Source organism: Camelina sativa, chromosome 4, assembly GCF_000633955.1.
Source record: "Camelina sativa cultivar DH55 chromosome 4, Cs, whole genome shotgun sequence".
In the NCBI taxonomy this organism is placed as follows: Eukaryota; Viridiplantae; Streptophyta; class Magnoliopsida; order Brassicales; family Brassicaceae; genus Camelina; species Camelina sativa.
The window spans coordinates 16,822,169-16,846,936 of NC_025688.1; the positions used below are offsets into that span (position 1 = coordinate 16,822,169).

General features: G+C 36.2%; 2 protein-coding genes and 2 pseudogenes across 2 annotated transcripts; 2 read left to right on the top strand and 2 right to left on the bottom strand.

The window, feature by feature from the left end:
• LOC104783969 lies at positions 378-1,564 on the top strand (annotated as a pseudogene).
• LOC104783970 lies at positions 2,167-3,251 on the bottom strand (annotated as a pseudogene).
• LOC104780827 (protein LTV1 homolog) lies at positions 3,648-5,727 on the bottom strand. Its single transcript, XM_010505365.2, has 2 exons — positions 5,626-5,727; positions 3,648-5,414 (listed from the first exon to the last, which is right to left on the bottom strand). The coding sequence occupies exon 2, from the start codon at positions 5,376-5,378 to the stop codon at positions 3,864-3,866; it is 1,515 nt and encodes a 504-aa protein (XP_010503667.1). The 5' UTR covers positions 5,379-5,414; positions 5,626-5,727; the 3' UTR covers positions 3,648-3,863.
• On the top strand, positions 5,860-8,624 carry LOC104780828 (casein kinase II subunit alpha-2). The gene is made up of 10 exons (XM_010505366.2): positions 5,860-6,196; positions 6,545-6,674; positions 6,916-7,110; positions 7,220-7,377; positions 7,494-7,584; positions 7,673-7,738; positions 7,828-7,910; positions 7,994-8,057; positions 8,157-8,225; positions 8,351-8,624. The coding sequence occupies exons 1-10, from the start codon at positions 5,895-5,897 to the stop codon at positions 8,408-8,410; spliced, it is 1,218 nt and encodes a 405-aa protein (XP_010503668.1). The 5' UTR covers positions 5,860-5,894; the 3' UTR covers positions 8,411-8,624.

Genomic DNA, 24,768 nt, shown 5'->3' on the forward strand with positions numbered 1-24,768 from the left:
TATTAATAATTCCAAAAGTTAATGGTTTATACAGCTTATAAAACATTCGTATAGATTCATGAAGACTTAGAGGGGGGGTATTGAACTTGTTTTTTCTAGGATTTGGTTAGATTTTTAAATTTTTGGATTTTGAGAGATTTGAGTAATATTTTAGGAGATTTGATGGTTTGTTAGAGATTTTAATTTTAAGAAAATAAAAATGAAATGAGAATAGTGAGATTTTGTAAGTGATTTTAGAATATTTCAAAACACACCATCTATCTTCTTTTTTTTTTGATAAAATATGAATATTGTTTACCAAAAGGAACCGTTTTTTTTACAGGAGCTTGGCATAGCAGTGGTTTTATTTAGACCCAAAAAGAAGATAAAAAAGTCTAATGAAAAACGGGAAGTACAAGATGCAGATATTTACTCAGCTTGTGAGATATGTAAATCATTTACTCGTGAACCATTGTTGAAGAAGATTGTTAAAAGCATGGTTCTAGAGAAATACAGGCTATTCTTACAAGCTTGGTAAAGCAAAAGGGAACAACAACATATCGGCGATCTTGAAAATACAAAATTTGCAAAGAGTTGTAGCAGAGTTTGAGGATTACAGAGAACTTGTGAAAATAAGAGCGAACAAGCTTTCAAAGAAACACCCGCGGTGTATGGCTGATGGGAACGAGTTCTGGGTTCCACGGTACCACTCTTTCTTGCACTCTCGGTGCCAGTAACAGCTCTTTAAACATCTGTTTCTCGGATCAATGTGGAGTTTATCATATTTTACGACATGGGTTCAGTGCTAAAACGAGACCGGATGGGATTAAAGGGGTTCTCACAGCATCAACGAGCTCTACAGCTCTTGAATGTATTGAAATTACCGATCAGAGAATGAACATAGGTTCATTGAAAGCAGTTGTGCTATGTAGAGTGATTGTAGGGAGGGTTCATAAACCGATGCAGAAGTTTGAAGATCCTTGTGGGTTTTCTGAGTTTGATTCGTTGGCTTTGAAAATGGGACCAAATTCTAGAACTGAAGAGTTCTTTCTATCGAGTACTAAAGCTTTGTTACCTTGCTTTGTCATCATCTTCAAGCCTTGAAAATAAATTTCTTGAGAAAGATGGTTCTAGAGAAATTACCAGACTTCCAACTGTATACACCATGTCCTTTTTGACTTGATGGTGGATCGATGGCCAGAAGATTTGATGATTAACATAATTGATATCTCATCATCATTTGGAGCCTGCAAAAAAAAACACACAACACTTAAGAGTAAACGAGAAACGATGAAATGGCCTTTTGATAAACAATAACTGAAAATCATTATGCTTTCACCGGATCTCACACTTCATTCTCTGATAAAAAGCTGAAAATTGGACAGTAGTGACTCTGATTGTTTTGGTACTGATTCTGATGTCCTATTGAACATGCTTTTGGGGAATTAATATTGCAAACGAGGGTACAAGTGATTCAGTGGGAAGTACGAGCCCTCAGCTATTGTCGCACTGACGTTCACAAATCGGGAAAACGTAGTGGCTATGAGGAAAAACAGAGTCATGTACGTATGTGGAAGATGCAATTGGTTTGACCTTTTTTTTTTCTGGAAATCCTTCAAAATCCCACCTTAAGTGGTGTGATTGTATGAGTCACATTTTTCAACTAAAAAAACTAACAAAATATTTAAAATCATTCAAAGTAGAACTTTTTAAAAAGTTGTAATATTTGAATAACAATAGATTTTAAGTGAAAATTATAAATTATAGATTGAATAACAAAAGATTGTAAATCATTCTAAATGATTTTATATAAATTCTAAATTGAATAACATAGGATTTTAAAATTTTTTTAAAAATCATCAATTGAAATACTTTAAAATCTTTTAAAATATGAGTTTAATACCCCCTCTAATAATGAAATGAAAAAGGAGAGAGTAAATAAGCAAACGTTGAATGAAGCCTTCCAAGGCAACTAATACTATAAAAATTTCTTGTTTTTTGGGCCCATCATACATTACACATTTATAGTCCATTTTTTATATTAAAAGCAATATAAAACCTGTAAAGATTTGATAAAGAGTTAAAAACTCTTAAAACGCATAATGATTTAAGAAAAAAAAAACTAATTAAAGCAAAAGGTTAAACCCCAAAATAATTCAAACTTGGAACATAACTGAAGAATATTGGCTAACATGAAAGCTCTGTCAAAACTGGAAAATCCACTTGTGTGGATTTATTATCCTCCTCAACAATGCATAGTGTTGTAATCGAATGGGTATAATAAGACCGTAGTTGGTTATAACATTTCTTCTTATAACACACGATGGCTTTTTTCTCTTCTTCTTCGTCGACCAAGAAACTTGTGTCACGCCAAATATCACGTCCACTGTCTTCCACTGCAAAGAGCTTGCTCCACGACATCACTTTGGTCCCATCATCAATTTTATTTGTTGTCACCCATATCTCTATAATCGATGTGTTTGTGCGCTTTAATAACACCGATAATTTCTCTTCTCTAACAACTGATAGAGCCATAGATACATAATTAGTGAACTGATAGGGAAGACGTAGACGTTCAAGTCTCTCTGTCGTATAATCAAAACTGAGTAAGAATTTGAATAGCTGTTGTTCCTCTTTCGCATCTTCAGCAAACCAGTAAGTCTTCCCCTTCAAAGACACGTGGTAGTTAGGAAGGATGTGGAAGTCTGGAGTGACGACATCAAGATTCCTCCATAAACCAGAGCTACTGTCATAGAGTTTGAAATTTTTGATATCCCAATAATAACCCTTGTATCCCAATATTTTGTAGCTCTTATTGCAAGATTTGTTGTCTTGGTAGTATCCAAAGAACGTAGTTGTAACGACGATCATCACTGGTTTGGATGCACTTGGTTTGACCAGTACATGGATTCCAAACCACGATTCTAGTGTCTTTTTCGATGGTGCATAACAACAAGCCATCGCAATGAAAGACATTATTTATATTGACTTGATTTGAGTTAAATTCGGGACGGATTAGGCTAAGTTCACGTGTAGCCTCTACAGAAGGAGTTCCATGGAGATTCATGCTCAAGGAAAAAACCCTAGATTTCTCCGTTTCCATGAGAACGAGAAACTGTTTTGCAGCTTTATCATTGTGTTTTCTTGCGAATTTACTATCGTTGACTAAACGGTTCCATTGTTTGCAAGTAGAACGTAACCGTGTTAGAGATGTGGCCCGAACGCGACAGTCTCTCCTCTAACAAATCATCTGGAAGGTTCGACATCGTCATTGTGAAAGAAAGTATCAGCGGCTTTTTTTATATATATAATAATAATAGGGTTAACTCAATGTTAACAAGTAACTAATTCCTTTTCCTTTTTGGTTTCTAGTATAGTAGTATTCTTCCTCTAAAATCATTCCATATAAAGTTGTGAAATACTTAACCGAGAAACCGGCATGGTAAAGTAGCATAAATTTTATGTTACAAATCAAAAACATGTGGACAACTGAATTTTCAGAAACTAAATGTAATTAATTAAGGCCAAAAGATTGTCCAAAAAAGGTATGTATGTCGAACTTCTGTCGCTTGCTTCTTTCTCAAGTTTTCAATCTTATAAGGATCAACAAAAATTCCAAAGTCTAATGGTCCATACAGTTTAAAGAAGATTCACAGATGCATGACGACTGAAAGTAAAAAAATTTGACACCAACTCAAACTTTGTTACCTTTTGCTCTCATCACTTTCTACTATAAAATAATTAAAATAAATACGTCCAACACATCCAAAAAAGATTCAAGATTATCAAATCTTGATGAAACAAGAAAACAGAAAATATTACAACGGTCTTGATAAAAGAAAAGTTCAGAGAGTTTTGCCCTTTTGTTTTTTACCTTGTATAACTTATTTTAGAGGAATCGAAGATGGACCAGAAACAGCAACAGCTCTCTGAGCACGCTGCGTTTCACCGCGATACAGCTCTTTTATCTCTTTCTTCATCTTCCTTGCTTCTCGCCTTTCGGTTTTCACAGCATTTTTGCGCTCTTTCTTCTCTTCTTTTGACTCTTGACCATGAGGCTTCCTCTTGATCGGTTCAGCTTTTGGGATTTCCGGTTCAACAACGGTTGGTTCAGCTTTCCTTCCGGGTAGAAACTCAACTGGAAGCATTCCTCTTCCTAGGGTAATGATATTGCCATTTGAACTCAATGCTTTACCTACTGTTTCACTAAGCTTCTTCTGCCTGGCTGACAATGGAGCATTGATTTTACCAGGGTGGTTATCAAGATTCGAGTACGTTGAGATTATGGTGCAACAATCATACTTCTCGCTTTCGTCGCTGCTCTCATCAGTAATCTCTACAAATTCATCTTCATTCCCGTTATCAAAATTCTCAGCATATTCTACAGTTCTGCGGATAACATGAGCAGCAGTGTCCATTTCCTCTTTATCTTTTACAGAGTCACTGTTCTTCAATATATCCGCAGGGTTCATATATTTCTCTTCAAGCTCATAATTTTTCGCCTTCTCATGAATAAGACTCTGAATGTCTTGAGCCATGTACCCTTCTTCTTCTTCTCCTTCTTCAGCTATGTAACCATCACAGTCACTGTCACTGCCATATTCATTGAGTACGAGCTGATCAAATTGCTCATCGAATGGACGAGGAACTCTCGGGTTTTCAGCTACTAGTTTATCAGTTGACCCAACAACATTTTCTCTATCCCTTACCTCACGTTTTTCAGAGAGCTCAACCTTGCTATTGCTCACACCAGACGCTTCACCCTGTTGAGTAAGATTAGCTTGAATGACAAAATCTTCTTCCAAATCCTCAACATCAGAACCAAACTCAGACCCATCACTGTTCTCAAGCAAGGCAGCAACTTCAGGATCAATAGCTCTCTGCACCTTGACGTTAACAGTTTTAGACGCCACATTATACATCAACTTATCATTACCTTCTTCATTCAGCATACCAGAGATCTTAACACGAGACGCATCATAAGCCTTGACATCACGAGGTAACTGATCAATCTCAAACTTGGGGTTTGTATAGAAATTAGAACCACCACCAGTGTTCTTAATCTCTCTCAGATGCTCCAAGTAATTATAACCATCATCAGGATACCCTAACTCCAAAATCTCCTTCCTCAAATGAGCAGGTAAAGGATTACTCGAATCCCCAATGGAGTAACCGTAAGCCAACTCTTCAGGAGCATCTTCGAACTTTGAGTAGTCTTCTACCTCTTCTTCTTCTTCTTCTTCTTCAACAAAAGCATTGATGTTAACAGGGTTCTGATCAACTCGTAAGAAGATCTTATCACCACCAGGTGCGTCACTGTATCTTGGGTCAGACGTATCACGAGGACACAACTCGAAAGTCGCCGCCTTTTTCTTATCAATAAACTTCTTCTTCCCCATTGTAAATCAATCAACCGCTTCTGAGTGTTTTGCAAACTGTAAAAAATTGCACAGAGATGAGAGATTCGAACTCACAGCAATCAAAACTAGACTACGATTCAATCCTAACTAAAATAAAGGTGAAATTTTTCTATAATTAAGGTTAATCAATCAACACGAATCATCAAAAAGGGAGAAACTTTAAGTCTAGAAACGATTCAAAAAGACTAATTCAATGAAATAAGAGGAACAAACTGAAGGAGCTTACCTGAAGAGATTGAGAGAAGAGAGAGGCGCAGAACGATGAACGATGAACGATGAAACAACAGAAACGGTGTTGTTGAAGCTCTTTAGGGTATAACCAAAACGCATCATTTTAGGGTTTAAACAAAACGCACCGTTTTAGAATTAAGTCCAAGCACCGTTTACGCAAATAAGTTGAATAATAAAAGATTCGTGTTATTTCCTTAACTCAGTGTCTGAGTGTATGCCACTAAGGGAAATAATCCACTGCGGGAGAGTGCACTGAATGATTACATGCGCCTAATCTTCTTCTTCTTCTTTTCCTACTCTCTTCTCTTTGCATCGCTTCTTCGACGGTGCCTGTTATTATTGTGCAGCATCTTGGTCTTGCGTGCGCCGTTGGCGCATTCTCCTCTCCTACCATCAACCACCGTCACCTCTGTTGAATCAGACGCCGCTGGTAACAAGTTCGATCCAGCCGAGATCTCTCTTTCCGCCTCCGCAACAGTGATGTCGAAAGCTCGTGTTTATACCGATATTAACGTGATCCGACCCAAGGATTATTGGGATTACGAATCTCTCATTGTTCAGTGGGGGTAAAGATCGATTTTTTATGCCAACCCTAGAGATAAAAATTGAATCTTTATCGGAACTGATGTAGAAATTGAGATTTTTTTTTTTTTTTTTTAAATTTTTAAGCTGTTGTTGTTGTTTCTTGATTTGGAATCTGAGTTAGTTGGTTATTATGATCTTTGATCATGATAGGTGATGATGCTTATGTTGAAGTTTTGAGCTTTTTCTTTGTGTTTATGCAAACCCTAGAGATAAAAATTGAATCTTTATTTGAGTTGATGTAGAAATTGAGATTTGATCATGATAGGTGATGATGCTTATCTTGAAGTTTTGAGTTTTTTTATTTATTTGTGTTTTTTTTTCGTTGTTAGGGAGCAAGATGATTACGAGGTAGTGAGGAAAGTGGGGAGAGGTAAGTACAGTGAGGTTTTTGAGGGGATTAACATGAATAGCAGCGAGAAGTGTATAATCAAGATCCTTAAGCCTGTTAAGAAGAAGAAGGTGAGTGTCTACGTTACTTCAATTGGTGACTTTTTAATGGTTAGGATTGTATTGAATTTATGTTGCTTTCTGTTAGTTGCTGCTGTGATTTACTTTGATGTAGGAAAAAGAATGAAAAGGATAAACTTTCTTCTACAGATAGATTAATGAGCAAAAGAATGGTGTTGATTTTACAAAGTTCTTGCCTTCAATCAATTTTGGTTTTAGGTTGCCTTTCCTGAATTTATATGATCCTTTACAGATTAGGAGAGAGATTAAAATTCTTCAGAATCTCTGTGGAGGGCCAAATATTGTCAAGCTGCTTGATGTTGTCAGAGATCAACACTCTAAAACCCCAAGCTTGATATTCGAGTATGTTAACAGCACTGACTTTAAAATTCTGTATCCGACATTGACTGATTATGACATCCGGTACTACATCTATGAGCTGTTGAAGGTAATTTATGTAGCGCTTTATATTTTCCCTTATGACATCTGATCTGTGGCGGTTCCACAACAAATTTACTTCAGTGATAAACTTGCAATTTTGCTATGACCTGCTGCAGGCTTTGGACTACTGCCACTCACAAGGAATAATGCACAGAGATGTCAAGCCACACAATGTCATGATCGACCATGAGCTGCGTAAACTTCGCCTCATAGATTGGGGTCTCGCTGAATTTTATCATCCTGGAAAAGAGTACAACGTCCGTGTGGCCTCAAGGTATGATAGGCACCTCAAATATAGCTTGGTTTGCTATCCCTTTTAAAAAAAAACTGACTACAATATGTAGTCTCTACCATTAAGTAAGCTCGATGAAATGTTATCTCCTATATCAGATACTTCAAGGGACCCGAACTCCTAGTGGATTTACAGGACTATGACTATTCCTTGGACATGTGGAGCCTCGGTTGCATGTTTGCTGGGATGGTGAGTACCTTGTGAATTTTGAAGTCTTCATATGCTACATTTATATGATTATCCGATGTGCTAATTATCAATTCTATTTTCTTTATAGATATTCCGTAAGGAACCTTTCTTCTATGGCCATGACAACCAGGATCAGCTCGTCAAAATTGCCAAGGTAATCAATTGTGTGGTTAAACGTTAGATTCTGGGAAGGATTGAGTGTTTTTTGACATCTTAAGAGTGTATGTTTGATTCTTGACTCAGGTCCTTGGAACCGATGAATTGAATGCATACCTGAATAAGTATCAGTTAGAACTTGATGCTCAATTAGAGGCACTTGTTGGGAGGTAAGCTGAACTTACATATCCTCTATAGTTGAACAGAAAGATTAAAAGCCAATGCCAATGACTTCTTGGGATTTTTCTCACAGACATAGCAGGAAGCCTTGGTCCAAATTCATCAACGCTGACAATCGTCATTTGGTCTCACCTGAGGTTTTACTTTGTTCTCTTCATTCATTTAGAAACATAAACACCTTTGTCTATTGCTACCATGGTTTCTCTCCCTGAGTCGTAACTGGTTTTACAATGTAGGCGATTGATTACCTGGACAAGCTCCTTCGGTATGATCATCAAGACAGATTAACTGCAAAAGAAGCAATGGTACGTATCAGAACACAACTCAACATTGGCTCTTTCTTAGTCTACTTTAGGTCAGAAACTATGTTATGTTTGCCTGAATAATGAGAATATAGTAAATTAATCTTGATGGTTCTATGAATCGACAGGCTCACCCGTATTTTGCGCAAGTCAGGGCAGCAGAAAGCAGCAGAATGAGGACTCAATAGAGAGAGAGATGTCTGAGAGTATTTGAGACATTACTGTTGTTGAGGATTTTTCTTTTTCCTTTTTCTTCTCCGGTGTGCTCTTCTTTTCTTTTGTTGCCTATTAAAAACAATTTCAAGTCCATGTGTTTCTTCTGAAATGTGTCAATTATTTAAATATAGAATTCTAAAAGTTTATTACCATTTTCGTATTTTATTCGAGAAATCTTGGAAGTTTTGTTAAAATGTTTTTCTTTTCACAATAGTCTCGTTTTATTGCATCCAAGATTACAAAGACAAAGACGGATATTTAAATCCGCTAACAGATACAGGAAAGTATTGTAATCACAAGCCCAAACGAGGGAATCCAAGCCTAAAAGAAGGAATCAAAGCCGGAAATATCTGATCTTCCGGAGACAAAAGCTGGCTAGTTGAAAGAACTAAATCCGAGAGATAAACCCCATAAAGAGGAGACAAACCGAGGAATTAAACCTCAAAATCAAACATAAAAAATTGAAATTTGAAATTCCAGATAATTAAAACCAACAACTCTAATCCAAATGCTTCCCATAAACATTTCCACAAAACAGATAGATATCGGAGAGGAGCTACAAACAGGAGCCTCGAGCAGAACCGATTAAAAGAAAGCCTCTAAAACTGAAAGCCCGAGAAGGGAGCTATATCGAGCTCACACAGCCACAACAACGACGAAAATGAAAACGGCAAAGCAGCAAGGAAAAAGCACATAATCTAACCCATCACAGCCACTTCAAAGAACCATAAGAATCAAGCAAGCAAAGGTTCAAAGGACAACTTTGAAATCCGATTGGGGAAAACGCCAAAGAGGATACTCATTCCTTAACACGGACATTCGTCGGCCCAGTCAAAGGCCACCTACAGACCAAAAACTGGTAACGCCACGCAAGAGAAGGAATAGAGATCGAACTCACCGCATCGTCTTGAAACCAAACCTGAGCCCAACAAGAACTTAAAGAAGGTAGTAGATGCCTTTGTAGAAAATTACCTTCCGAATGATGAACCCACAAATCGAAACCTTAGCCAACTTAAAACACCAGCAACTCAAGAGGAGGTGACCAGATTTTTAAATATATAACAACGCCACATGGTTTTAGGCTATATCAGCGGAAGTAATGTCCACCACCAGTAAATACTAAATACTACTCATTAACAAAACAATGCATGCCATTAATGTTAAAAATTTCAATTAACATGACATCTGTAGGCCATACCGATAACAAGTATCATTATCGATTCTTCTACTTTTCACCACCAGTAAATAATTTAAAATTTTCCAAACATTCATGGTCTTATATTATCAAAAACAATACTAACATTTTTTACAACCATGCATACTAACATTAATTACAAAAATGATACGTAATATGTAACACTGCTGCAGCATTTGGATCTTGAACTGCTAGATGATTTTTACTAACAATTAGGTAATGCTGCAGTGTTACATCATTTATGTAAGTGACTAAAAATGATTAATTACAAAAAACGACTAAAAATTAGTCACTTACATAAATATTATTTATTTCAATCGATCTGATTATCATTTTTTTAGTCACTTACATAAATGATGTAACACTACAGCATTTGGTAGATGATTTTTACAAAGATAGTTTGCATATGGCCGTCAGTTTCAATGATGGTAACGATATCACGTGGTTTTACTTTTGTTTTTGCTCAGGGCAGTCCAATAGTGATGTGTTTGCTTTTTTTACAGATGAAAAAATCAGAGCTACAAAAATAGGACTGATTAATGATTTTATATAAGTATATATTACAAAATCATTAATATCATCTAACCTCTAGCTGCGCTAATGATACATCTGCACTATATATATCTTCAAAACATATGTTGCCATTCTTTAAAACATGTACATATAAATAGTGTTGAATGTTTTGTTTTTAAATGGGATGGGGACTTTATACCAAACCCAACCACACTACCATCACTAGCAGTTTTCCACAATAATTTGATTTTGTATGAATTAATATCGTCCTCGTAAAAATATAATTCGAAATATCCAATTTGATATGTTATGCGTTTCAATCTATTTTATAACTAATTAAAGTTATAAGTAATGAAATCTTAACATTTAAACTAAAAAATAATAAATATGTCTTAATAGTGACTTATGCGATGGACTTAGGAAGCTCCATGCAAATATTTTCATGTACGGCTACAAATAAGGGTATGAGAAATCTGGGGTCAAGATACTTGTGTCTCAAACTAGGTCTGGGCAAAAAAACCGGAACCGAAAATCCGAACCGAAATCGATCTGAAAATATAGATCTGAATCCAAACTCAGAACTGGTAAAATACCTTATTGGATCCTAATCTTCTAAATCCAAAAACCCAAAACCGAATCCAGGATCGAACCGAAAACCGAATGGATACATGATATACCTGAAATAAAATAATATTGATAAAATATTAGTTATGATTTGTTTCTTTATAACATAGTTATTCAAAACTATAGCTTAAAATTCAAAAATATTAATTTTTTCTAAATCAAAATACTCAAAATAACCAGAATTATATTGAAATGTTTAGCTATATCTTCAAAAAATTAACCAAAACTTTTAAAACTTAAATATTAAAGTTTTTTTCTGAATATTAAACATTAAAATTTTCGGATAATCAGGTAAAAGTTAGATATTTTGGGTATTCGGGTACAAAATACCCAAATCCGAATGATACTCGATTTTTTTCTGGATATTTTTAGGTTCTGAAATTTTATACCTGAACCCGATAAGACCCAAACCGAATTCGAACCGATATTTTCTATTTATCCTATTGGGTTCTAAACTGCTCTAACCGAAAGACCTGAATCCGATCGATTCCTACCCGAATCCTACTCGAGTACTCGAATGACTAGGACTATCTCAGACCATATTATACGTATACTTTTATTTTTGTTTTTGTTTACATAACTTTTTTTATTATTATTATAAAATCTTAACTCATTTAATACTTTTTTTTGTCAAACTCATTTAATTCATTTAATACTTTCGTCGAAAATTAAAATTTTCATATGTTAAGAAATGAAAGTTGAGTAAATTTTGATATCTCTTTTTTATAACAATTTAAAGTGCGATATCAGGAAAACCCACAAACTTTTTGCAAATACAAAACCCAAATCCCATGCATCTTTATACAACGTCAAGTCGCATGTTTTTAAGAAACAAGAATACTTAATACATTCACATGTTCAAAACTTCAAATCCCTTTTTCTGAAAAAAAAAAAAAAACTCTCCATGCTTCTCTCTGCAATTGTGTTTGTTGTAGTGATATCTCCTCTAAGTTATGCAGAAGCAGAGCGACACACTTTCATCGTCCATATGGCCGAGATGCCAACAAAATTCAGAGAGAAGACTGTTTGGTATGAAGGTTGCCTTCGGTCTATTTCAATATCCGCTCCATTGATATACAATTACAGCCATGCCCTTCGGGGATTCTCCGCAAGCTTAACATCGGACGAGGTTGAGCTGCTCAGTCGTCTCCCAGGAGTTCTATCCATTTCTCCTGAAGTCCACTACCAGCTGAAGACGACGAGGAGTCCGTCTTTCCTTGGCGTTGACATATATAGAAGTATAGAACTATGACACTTTTGCCAAAACTGTGAAAAGTTTATAATCTACATTTATATTTGATAACGGTGGCCTAATCCTATGAATGTGTGAGTACATTGTATTGACAAAATATCTACAAACAACCCTTCTCGAGAGATAATCAAAACATATTGTATTTTTTTTTTATAAATCAAATAACTTTTTTTTGTTCAAAGAAAAATCAAATAACTAAGCTATCCTTTCTCAGGGTCAAAGTTAAAGAGAGATAATATATTTATATTATTAATTAACTGTTGATATTTTTCGTTTAGTCGTTTGTAAACCTAGTTTAGTCGCTTTGTGTTAACAGTTTGTTTTTTTGTCAACCAAACACTATTTAGAAAGAGATTCAAATATTGGTAGCCCAAACCGGATGTGCTAACAGATTTTAAAATATGGTTTTATAGTTTCATATTGATTTTAATATATGCATATCCATACATATATAGGGAATACAAATCTTTTATTTTAAAAAACTTGTTTAAAATTTGTTTATATTTTGCTTATGTTTTGCTTACTTTTTGCTTACGTTTTTATATTCTTGCTTTTACAAAACTTTGTCAATTTGTTTTTTCTTCTTTTCTTATTTCAAAGTTTTTGAGAACTATTGTAATGTTTTGATGGAGTTATAGCTAAACATAATCTATCACTAAAACATCGATGCTTTAGAAAAACATTTAAGATGATGACCAGAGTCTTCATGTTATCAAAAGGGTAACTGTAGGCTGCCATAGAATTTTAAGCAATTAAGGTCCACATTATATATACATTATATCTATTGTTTATTTTCTTAACTTTTTAACCACTACAACAAGTCAACAAGATTGCATGATGAAATATTAATATAGTAGTACTCTAAACCAAATATCATTAATCATTGTAAACACAAACTAATATATCAAAGCTAATAGCACGGAACACTTCAGTGACATAACACAAAGGGAGGCGGTTATGAACCAGGTGGTTAAGTAGTTTCCATGCATGTAAATCAAGAAAGAATCAATAGCAATATGGATGGATAGAGAGAGATACATAAGATATAATTCTTTTTTTGTTAAATATAAACTAGAGTGGATCAGTAGAGGATGTTAAGGGGTTTTATCTGAAAATAAGTATAACTGTAGAGATATTATGATATATTGACCCAACAAAAAATTTATAACTGGTATTTTAAAATCATATTTCTATTAGAACAATAGAAACTTTCAGTGATACGTAAAGAAACATATGTTTGAACCAAAAACGACATATATTATATATACATATATTGTAAGAAATAAAAAGAAATACCACATATTATATAACTCAGCTTAAGTATTTTTAAATTTTAAATCTACGCATAGTATGATGTCTTTTGCGAATTCAAATGCTAATCTACGCATTATTTTTTAAAGAACCCATTGCTTAATTTACATTTATGGAAATACAAATCTTTCTATCGAATTATTCAAAAAAATCTTGAAAGTGGAATCACTGCTCCTCTTAAATAACTATATAAAAAAAATATTTGAAACAACCAAGAAAAAACTCTCTAATGTTATAACAAGAGGTTTAGAGAATTATTCTCTTGCATTATCTTATCTATACTATATGATATAACATATATATAGGGATACATATTACGGTTTACAAGTCTACTAATAGGTCGATAATGGACATCCATACAATACTAGATATATTCATAACACTCCCCCTTGGATGACCATTATAAAAATATAGTTCTAAATGCGCATGTGAGATGCTGCCTTATTAAAAACCTTATCAGGAAAATCCAGTGGAAAAAACCATGGTTAAGGGAAAAAGAGTGCAGCGTGCTTTTACTCCCCCTCTTGAATACATCACTTAAAATCTTTAAGATGACCGAACCAATATGATGAAGTAGTTTCTTGAAAGTAGTGGTTGGAAACGCCTTGGTAAATGGTTCGTCAAATCTTCACTTAAACAAATTTGTAGGATATGTATATCACCGTACATCACCATTCTTCTGCAGGATATTGGTCTCTGAAATGACTCATCTTGATCATTATCTTCGTTTCGCAGGGTCTCATCAGTGTATGTCAGAGACTTTGAAGATGATAGTCTTTCACCATTGGAATCATAATATTTCTCTGCAGAGATTTATCTTCCGCGTGTTTTTTCGTTGTCTCATTAAAAACCTTTCAAGGATAAACCCAATGGGATAAAAACCATGATAAGGGAAAACAAGTACAACCACGCTTATGATCATATATCTCTCCCTGAAAGCATCATCTTTAGGTTATGTACTATGATCATATATATCATTTTTTCTGAACTATTATAAACAGCGCTTTCAGGTACAAACTCACATGATCATCATATATTCTACTGGGTCATTGAACTTCAATTAATTTGAACCCCTTTCTTAAAGAAGATCTATTTGAACTTTAAGCCCAAATATTCTTTTACATACAATCTTTCAAACAATCATCTTATACATAGGAGTTATTCATAATCTCCTTGTAAAACTTTCTCTTTCAACTCTTCTTCTTAGTATGGTACTACAAGACCATTTTTCTATGTAAGATGATGTAAGCATCCTGAGATAGCATCTCTTTCATCAGATGTCAAATCTGTAACCTCAAGAAAGTTCATGAAATATATGATCTTATACAATCTGATTTCTCCATCTTTCAGGAGTAATATTTCATCATTGATTATTTTTCCATATATTCCTTATTATGTGAAATCTCTACTGGAGATTAGATAACATTTTCATCATCAACATATTTGCACTTTTGCTTGTATCTTTCTTTTAACAAGAACCACTTGTAAGTGTTGAAGAGACAAGAGACACATATAATTTTTTCTTTTAACGAGGTTCAGCAAAAGCCTACGTCCTCAAACTTTCTTGAAAATACTTCTTGAAAATACTTCTTGAACACAATTACAATTAGTGTTCAATCTCGGATTTACACAACCCTAAGATATTCACTTAGCTTGTTCCTGATTTATTTTCAACCCACTATGAGATCCCTAAGATCAACAACAATGATCTACAAACATGATTCTCTCATAGAGATAAACTCTCACCATTTTCTCTCCAGAGGTGTCAAAAAGCATCAAAATGTTTTCTCACTTTAACAATGTTCTCGAGAACTATAAAATACTGCTTTTAGCAATATAACCACTTTAAGGGATACTTATGACAGTTTGAAAACATGCTGGATAGACTGAATCAAGTCTTGCTCTTACTGTCAAACTGAATCAAGTCTTGCTCTTACTGTCAAACTCATAAGGGATCTAAAATAGTTGCTTCCACCATATGAGAGTACATTTCTCATAATCAATATCAAGAATTTATGAGAATCATTGTACTACTAATCGTATTTTATATCTCATAAAGATCCTCTAATGTCCCACTCATTTTACACTTTCAAGTGTAAGTGTAAGGACTACAAGTCCAAATATTATCTCTTTAAGAGACTATAACTATTTCAATGATTAACCAATCATTATTTGTGTACACTTTTCAATAAAACTTTTTCTATTGACCGCGGTTTATGATCCTCAATTTTTATCAATAATATCATCAACTGCAACACTGCATGCAAACATATTTACGACGTCGATTTGCTTTTTGGTTCCTTCTCATGCTAGACATGACTCAACTTGTTGAGATTTCTTTTCATTATAATTCTTAGGTACCTGAATCTCTTTCTTACTCATGTCTACATCTCTTCTAGAGATTTTCCATAACTCTTTGCTTCCTCGTTGCCATATTAATTTATGCTCCTTTTTCTTTTCTGAGGATGCTTATATTTGGAACCATAAGTCTATCACACTTCATGCGATCCTTAGACTTACTAGCAGTTGATCTTATCCTTCTAGGATATTAATTTCAATTGGAGCACAACTGGTATATTTGACTTTGTCACTCAAGGTCAGAAAATGGCTCTTGCATGCTTTTAGCATCTCTGCAAATTTTACCAATAAATTATCTTTTTAATTTCTAGCGCACATTTCTTAGTACGAGGATCAAGATAATTTCTTACAATATAATTCTTTACCAGCTGTTTATTTTCTCTCCCTCATGTTGGAAAGACTGACTCACTGAAAGAACAGTCTCTGCATCTCGAGATTCAATCATTAAGAGAGATTTATATCCAACATATTTCCAACATTCTTTCAAATTCCATCTTAATCACTTTGGTGGTGCAACTTAACATGTATAACACATTTAGATGGAATATATTTGGTTTCTGACCCAAACCAATTGTAATGGGGAATACTCATGATAATTTGTTGGCCCGATGTGAATTTATTGACATATAGAGTCATTCATGTCAATTACTTAGCATGGTTTCACCACCATTGTCAATTTATCAAATACTCTTACAAACTCAAGGTTGCAAAATGATAACAAGAATATAGTGGATGATCAGTCCACAATATCTCTTTTGAATACATACCAGAAAATTGACATTATCCAAATTCATGGGATCGGTGAAAGTCATATAATTGGCTTGCTTTGTAAAGCATCACACATAAAACTATGAACACCCTGTAGGTTCTCTAATGATTATTTTCAGAAATTTCTGATTATTCTTTCGCATCACTACTGAACTGGAATGGCTTAACCGGTCATGCCAAACAATGAGATTTTTATTAAACCTTCTGGTTTAATATAAGCATTTTATCTTCTAGATAATGCATGTAATCTCTAAAATATTTTTCTTGTCTTGGTTAATACTTATGATTTCAAAGTATTTTCATTGCTTATTGTCTCAACATGATTACACTTCAAATCCTCAAGATTTTCTCTTTCATATGAGTGATTAAACTCATTGTGGGATTCCTTAATTCTCCCCCTCGAGATGATGACACTTTATGTCTATCAATCTCGACTTGAATCTCACTCTGTAATCAATAACATTCTCAAATTGGGTCGTCTATTATATTTTAGACTTTTTTTTAACTTTGAGACTTGAGAGACTATAACACATCAAATTGTGTTCCCATAGACAATAATATATATACTCTTCTAGAGCTTTCAATACTATTTTTCTACTACATCTTAATATTGTAGTAGAATAGTGGAAACCACTTATAGCATAAAGTCATATTCACTTCAAAGAATAGACCAGCGCAATAGGATGTGATTCACATCAACATCTCATAATTTTACACAGTCACCAAAAAGAAGATTATAATATTTTAAAAAAATATTTGTCACTATATTGTGTCTACGGGACAACAATATATATATTATTTTTTTGACAAGTAAATTATGTATTTTCTAATATCTTTCCATCAAAGACATTATTTTCAATTATAATCTTGGTAATAATTGGAATAAGTTGATTTGTATTCTTTTACATACTTTTAGTCATTTACTTTATTTAAAGAATTAGTGAATTTTTTATAGTCATATACTTGGACTTAAACCTCTTCATAAAAGTGATGCCAAGAAAACATGATCAATAATCATTATTTAGTAATTTGTTACTAAATTTTCAATTTATTCACCAAACAAAAATTGGAGATATGATTTAAAATATTTCATCATGATATTATATCTAATTTTAATTAGATTTAAATTTGTGATTAAACAAATAAAATAAATCACAAACATTATAAATAATAATATATATGAGTGTTCAATTATTATTAAACATCATTTCTTTATATATAAATATATATTTTTTTCTTTTAAACATTTTTTTTCTCACTAAAAATTTTATTATAAAATCTAAAACGTTTTACTAAATAATATAACTATATTATTACAATTATTTCATGATAATAAATTATATATGACCAATGGCCAACAATAACATATAATGATCTCATGAAATTTTTTTTTCTTTTAACTTTTAATGACAGATTAAAAGTTATATCAATAATTTATCACCATCAATTTAATTGTAGATATGCCATAGATATATTTGGTGATAAAATCTAATTAATATGCAAAAGAAATTTAGTTGTACTTATCTTGGGAATAAGACGTTGTCGAGAGGATGGAATATTTGAAACAAAACGTAGACGTCTCGATAATGATGTTCCTAGAGACTGAGATGAATACGTAGATCTTTACTTCACTAGAACAAAAGGCCTAGTACTCCAATTGGCTTAAGTGCACTCCCAATGATATTCTAGTCTTCTTTCTTAAGAAAATATAGATATTATCATAGAAAGAAATCTATCTCTTTAAGGGAGTCCAACTTAATTCAGTTTGATCCCAAGAGACGACCATGAGATATCTATCATTCCTTAGGCAAAAGACACTTTTGTCAAACCAATAATATACGTACCAAACCAAACTTAATAACCAATAAATTAAATCCAAATAATCAAAAATCATGTTCTGTTATGAACAAATGAGATGGTGTTAATTAGAACTCGAACGGTCAAACCAACGATGGACAAAAACATATTACCAAGCTAAATAATAGAATAATCATGCGTTTAGTTTGAGAATGAACCTCATGAAACCAAACGATAAAGCAACAAGTGATAATAATCAACAATAATATACCCTAGCAAACAGATCCCTCTTCACAATAACGACTAATTAAAGCATGATCCACATAACAGTATTAGAGCATGAACCGATCACAAGTTTAAGTAAATAATAAAATTATTAATATGTGAGAGAATCTATGAATCAACCGATAGTGGGTATATCAAAAGTATAAGGTTGAATTCTATATACATAAATTATTCATCCCACTTTATAACGAAACATGCAGCCATAAGTGTAAATAGTCCACATATGCTTATCTTGTTAGGGATGGAGGATCGTAGACGTTGTCGGTTAGGGTTTCGACACAAAACTGATCAGACGGCTAGGGTGACGGCTGTTAGGTTTTTTTTTTCTTTTTTTAGGTAGTTAGGGTTAAAGCATGCCGATAACCTGTTATAACAAGAGGTTTAGAGAATTATTCTCTTGCATTATTTTATCTGTACTATATAATATAATATATATATAGGATACATATTACGGTTTACAAGTTTACTAATAGACCGATAATAACATCCATACAATACTAGATATATTCATAATACTAACCATTTCTCTCCAACGTCGTGCTTCTTCTTCTACTATCCTCTGTTAATTATGCAGAATGAATGACATTCATTGTTCATATGGCTCAGGAAATGCCAACGAACTATAAAGAAAAGAGTCAATGGTACGAAGCAACCTTCGATCAATCTCAAAATCGGCTGAGTTGATATACACCTATAATCATGCCCTTCGCAGCTTCTCACCGAAATCAGTATTATTACATGTTTTTAATAATTTTGAATTAATATTGCATTATTTTTTAAGAATCCATTCCTCCATTTACATTAATAGGAATTTTTCTCTCGAATAATTAAAAGAAAAATGATGAAAGTGAAATCATTGCTCGTATTAAATAACTAAAAAAACGGATTTGAAACAACAATAAAAAAAATCTCCCCAACTACTTCTTGACATTCGGGTATCGGGTTCGGATTCGGATTATCGGGTATATGAGTATAGGACCCAATAAGGTAAACCTAAAAAATTGGTTCCGGTTCGGGTTGGGTCTTCTAGGGTTCGAGTCGGTTCGGATAAGAATTCTAATACTCGGAAAAAACCCGAAAAAATCGGTTCTATATCAGTTCGGGTTATGGCTATCCGAATACACTAATTTGCTACCCGAATACACTAATTTTCTACCCGAAAACCGAAAATTTGCCCTTATACCCGAAAGACTACTAAACGTCTTAAGACTCTTAATCAGTACAAGCATCTATTTCTGCAAATTTGACACAATACTCAATATATCTGTAGTCAAAGACAATCTCTTTTGTTGTGCTCAAATTTTTTTTTCATCAATGCCTTCTTCTTCACATAAATCTCGACAATGTCTCTAGTAGCTGTTCTCCTAGAATGCGGTTTATATAGCTGAACTTTAAAACAGAAATGTCTCCAAGCTAAGCACTCAACGAAAGCTAGTGGTAACTCAGCTAGAACCAACATTTCATTAGTAGCTTCTCTAAACAATGCCTCATTGACCTTACTCACTCTAATATTACCACCAACACCATCATGAGTTAAAACAGATTGAACATAATCTTTATTAGCACTTAGCCATACCTTATATGCCTTGCATGTCTTTTCAACATGTTTCCTCAAAGTAAAAGTTCCGGACTTGGTTGTTGAAATACCCCGACCCGGACATCCCAGCGTCCGCGGTCACGGCTTCCATTCGGCCCCATTACCGGCCGAATATCCATTGATTCGGTCACTTAGCTTTGGCTCGCGGTCTTGCTTCGTGAACCCCCTTTACGCAACAGAATATAACTTTACTCTTGACCCATCCCTTTGTGCTTAGCCATACAACCAACCAACCCCATAGGCTTGCACACATTAGAGATGGATACATATAGTCCCTTCGGTTCACAGTGAACGGTTGCTCTATCGGCTTCCCGAACCACTCTTGTTCCTGAAGCTTGGCAGCGGACATGCCATTAATTTATCCATCGGTCATACCATTGAACGCCGTCGACTTGTCGGTCTTGGTATCAGAGCCAGGTCCGATCGAACGATCCGACCCCATAATCGAATCGCCGATCAACCACAGACCTGGGCCGATACTTCCAACGAACTTGTCGACCACCTGACCGATCAATCCAAACTACGGCTCGTATCGTTGAACATTTGATCACCCGATCCGACTAGCGATTGAATCACCGGTCAACCCTCGATCGATCCGTCCATGGACGCAGATCGTCGATGACCTTTCGATCGGTCCGACGCTATGATCGAACCGTCGATCATTCTGCGATCAGTTCGACTCCATCGTCAAACCACCGTTTATCCTTCGATCGGTTCGGCCCGATTGCCGACCCGTCGCTCGTCTCATCGTACCTTCGATAGAGAGGTAGCATGCGCATCAGTTCGGACGAGTATACTCGCTGAGCTCCACCCTCTTTTCTTCTTAGGCTTAGATGGATGATGGATGGATCATGGTGTGTTGAAATGAAGACCTTGCCCTCTATTTATAGTGTCCTGACCGAAGTCTAGGCCCCAAAAGGCACATGTTCGACAAGGCCCTTCGATCATGCACGTTCGGACGTGAGTGTCCGACCGTGCCTGTCCGGCCATGCCCGTTCGGCCATGCCTATTCGGTCATGCCGTGCCATGACCGTCCACGAGCTCCCCAGCTGGCCCGCATATTGTCCACCATCGTCCAGCTGGTCGAGCTTGGTCGAGCTGACGCTAGCTGGACGATAGCTGGTCGAGCTGACGTTAGCTGGACGCTAGCTGGAGGAGCTGACACTAGCTGGCCGAGCTGTACGCAGCTGGTCGACATCTGTCCGCAGCTGGCCGAGAACTGTCTGCAGCTGAACTAACTTGTTCATCGAGCTTGTTCAGCTCGTTCAGCTCGTATTCCAGCTATTTGGGCTAGTAGCTTAGCTACTAAAGCTCATTTAGATATATTTTCCTGCAAACAAATTGTCCCCCTTTAGGATCGCGGAACGTGGGCGTTACAAGTCTAACCCCCTTAAAATGAATTCGTCTCGAATTCGGTGGGTGTAGAAATTCCCGACCTTTGTCCACTCGAGACATTATCTATTCTAGATCTTGCTCTTTTTAGGACTATGTCATTTTTTCAAGATCTATGTTTCCCCGACGCAATCTTTTTCCCTTGATCTTGGTCAGTCTCCGAATAGTTCAAGTCTTTCCCGTCCAAGTTCCATCCCGACTAGGACAATTTACCAATCATGGTCCTCCCTGGACTCGATCATCATTCCCGACCATGGGTCGTTCCTTTTTCGACAGTTGGTTGTTATTTCTCTCGACCTTTGGTCGACACTTCCCGACCCTTAGTCCTTCCGGGAAGCGGTCTTAATTCTCGACCTTTTGGTCATCACTTCCCGACCTTTAAGTCGATATATCCCAACCCTCAGGTCGATGTGTTATGTGTTCGACGTTTTGAATAATCACTCGATTCACGAGCGCATCTTGGCAAACACATTTCTGTTCCCAAGCATGTTTTTGATCTTATCAGAGATTTCTATTTCGTCCGAACATATAGCACTTTTGCATACGTTCTCGCAGGATGGCGCATGCTCTGATACTCACTTGAAAGACCCCGACCTGGACGTCCCAGCATCCGCGGTCACGGCTTCCATTCGTCCCCATTTCTGGCCGAATATCCATTGATTCGGTCACTTAGCTTTGGTTCGCGGCCTTGCTTCGTGAACCCCCTTTACGCAGCGGAATATAACTTTACCCTTGACCCATCCCTTTGTGCTTAGCCATACAACCAACCAACCTCATAGGCTTGCACACATTAGGGATAGGGACATATAGTCCCTTCGGTTCACAGTGAACGGTTGCTTTATCGGCTTCCTGAACCACTCGTGTTCCCGATGCTTGGCATCGGACGTGCCATTAGTTGACCTAACAGTCATACCATTGAACGTCGTCGACTTATCGGTCTTTGTATCAGAGTCAGGTCCGATCGAACAATCCGACCCCATAATTGAATCGCCGATCAACCACAGACCCGGGCCGATACTTCCGACAAACATGTCTACCACCTGACCGATCAATCCAACCTACGGCTCATATCGTTGATCCTTTGATCACCCGATACGACTAGCGATTGAATCACCGGTCAACCCTCGATCGATCCGTTTATGGACGCAGATCGTCGATAACCTTTCGATCGGTCCGACGCTATGATTGAACCGTCGATCATCCTGCGATCAGTTTGATTCCATCGCTGAACCACCGCTTATCCTTCGATCGGTTCAGCCCGATTGCCGACCCGTCTCTCGTCTCATCGTACCTTCGATAGAGAGGTAGCATGCGCATCAATTCGGACGAGTATACTCGCCGAGCCACACCCCCTTTTCTTCTTAGGCTTAGATGGACGATGGATGGATGGTGGGTTGAAATGAAGGCCTTGCCCTCTATTTATAGTGTCCTGACCGAAGTCTAGGCCCCAAAAGGCACCAGTTCGTCAAGGCCCTTCGATCATGCACATTCGGACGTGCCTGTCCGGCCGTGCCTGTTTGGCCATGTCCATTCGGCCATGCCTGTTCGGCCATGCCGTCCCATGATCGTCCACGATCTCCCCAGCTGGCCAGCACACTGTCCACCACCGTCTAGTTGGTCGAGCTTGGTCAAGCTGACGCTAGCTGGACGCAAGCTGGTCGAGCTGGACGCTAGCTGGACGAGATGACACTACTGGTCGAGCTGTCCGCAGCTGGCTGAGCTGTCCACAGCTGGCCGAGAGCTGTCTACAGCTGTCTGCAGCTGAACTAATTTGTTCATCGAGCTTGTTCAGCTCGTTCAGCTCGTATTCCAGCTATTTGAGCTTGTAGCTTATCTACTTAAGCTCATTTAGCTATATTTTCCTCCAAACAAATTGCCCCCCTTTAGGATCGCGGGATGCGGGCGTTACAGTTGCACAACCCAATTCTCTTCCACTATAATTGCAACTACACTTGTTTTTCTTCTTTTGTACTCTGGTGAAATGTTGCCAAATATACGACCTTTCTTTATTTCTTGCCTTACTAACTCCTTCAGCTTCTTTCCCTTTTTTCTTACGAGTCTTACCAGAACTAGGTGTCTCAACCTCATCAATGGATGTCCCCTCTAATTCATCATCGTCAGTATCACTTTCAACCTCCATCGGATCATTGTTTGTCCCTATTGGATTATCACAAGACGCCATCTACATCAAACATTCAAAAGCAACCCTTTGTCAGAATTTAGAACTCAGAACCCAGAAGACAGAAACTCATAGTCTAGAGCAATGACATGGGTTTAAGAGATAAAACAACAAAGGACTCGAGTCACTCGACCAATGATTTTAAGAGATAAGACTCGAGCAATGATTTTAAGAAATAAAACAACAAAGGACTCGACCAATTTCGAGCATTACTACTCTCTAAAAAACCATACAAACACACACGGTCACGGCTAAACAGAGATCAACATTTATCATCTCCTAAATCATCCAAATCACAATTCTTTCTGCAGATTTAACAAAGAGGTGGTTTCTAATTCTGTAAATCAGAATACTAGGTCACAACCCCAACCCATAACTCGACCAAATTGAAATACATATACAGCTATAATCTTGAACTCGACCAATCGAAATACAAAGTAAAGTAGTAAACCTTACCTCTGAATGGATTCTCGACAACACAGAAGGTGGAGGAGAAGGCACACAGATCTTATTTAGGGTTTCAGCTTTGTGTTTTCAATATTATCTCGAGGTTTCATATAAAGGGTGAAAAAAAATTGAAAGAGAGAGTCGAGTATCGAGGAAAAAGCTGAAAGGATGATAGAATTGAATGGTAGAACCCTAAATCCTCTTTCCCTCTTAATTAAAATTTTCAGGTTTTCAGTTTACCTGTTCGGGTATCGGGTAAAACCCGAAACCGAACCGATATCCATGGGTCTATATACACATAGGACCCAATAGGATAAAATGGCATAATTCGAATCCGAAATTCTCGGGTTTTTCGAATCAATTCCGATTTGGGTTATTGGATCCTGATTTTTTACCCAGAGCTATTTCCAACCATGTTTTTCTCCGGCGTAGAGTTTTTTCTTAATTTTATCCCGGCTATTTTAACCCTAGGAAATGGGAAGTGTTTGTTGAATGTGCCTCCTTGGTGCAGGACTCTTGATCTAAAATTCTCGGCTACTATAATCCAATAGAATAGGAAGTCTTTTTTTGGGGAGTCAATGGTTGTTTCGTAAGGAGTCCTTTGCCAAATAA

Coding starts and splice junctions, on each gene's coding strand:
- LOC104780827 (XM_010505365.2), bottom strand. CDS start 5,378: ATGGGGAAGAAGAAGTTTATTGATAAGAAAAAGGCGGCGACTTTCGAG.
- LOC104780828 (XM_010505366.2), top strand. CDS start 5,895: ATGCGCCTAATCTTCTTCTTCTTCTTTTCCTACTCTCTTCTCTTTGCA. Junction 6,197..6,544: donor TCTCTCATTGTTCAGTGGGG/GTAAAGATCGAT, acceptor TTTCGTTGTTAG/GGAGCAAGATGATTACGAGG. Junction 7,111..7,219: donor ACATCTATGAGCTGTTGAAG/GTAATTTATGTA, acceptor GACCTGCTGCAG/GCTTTGGACTACTGCCACTC.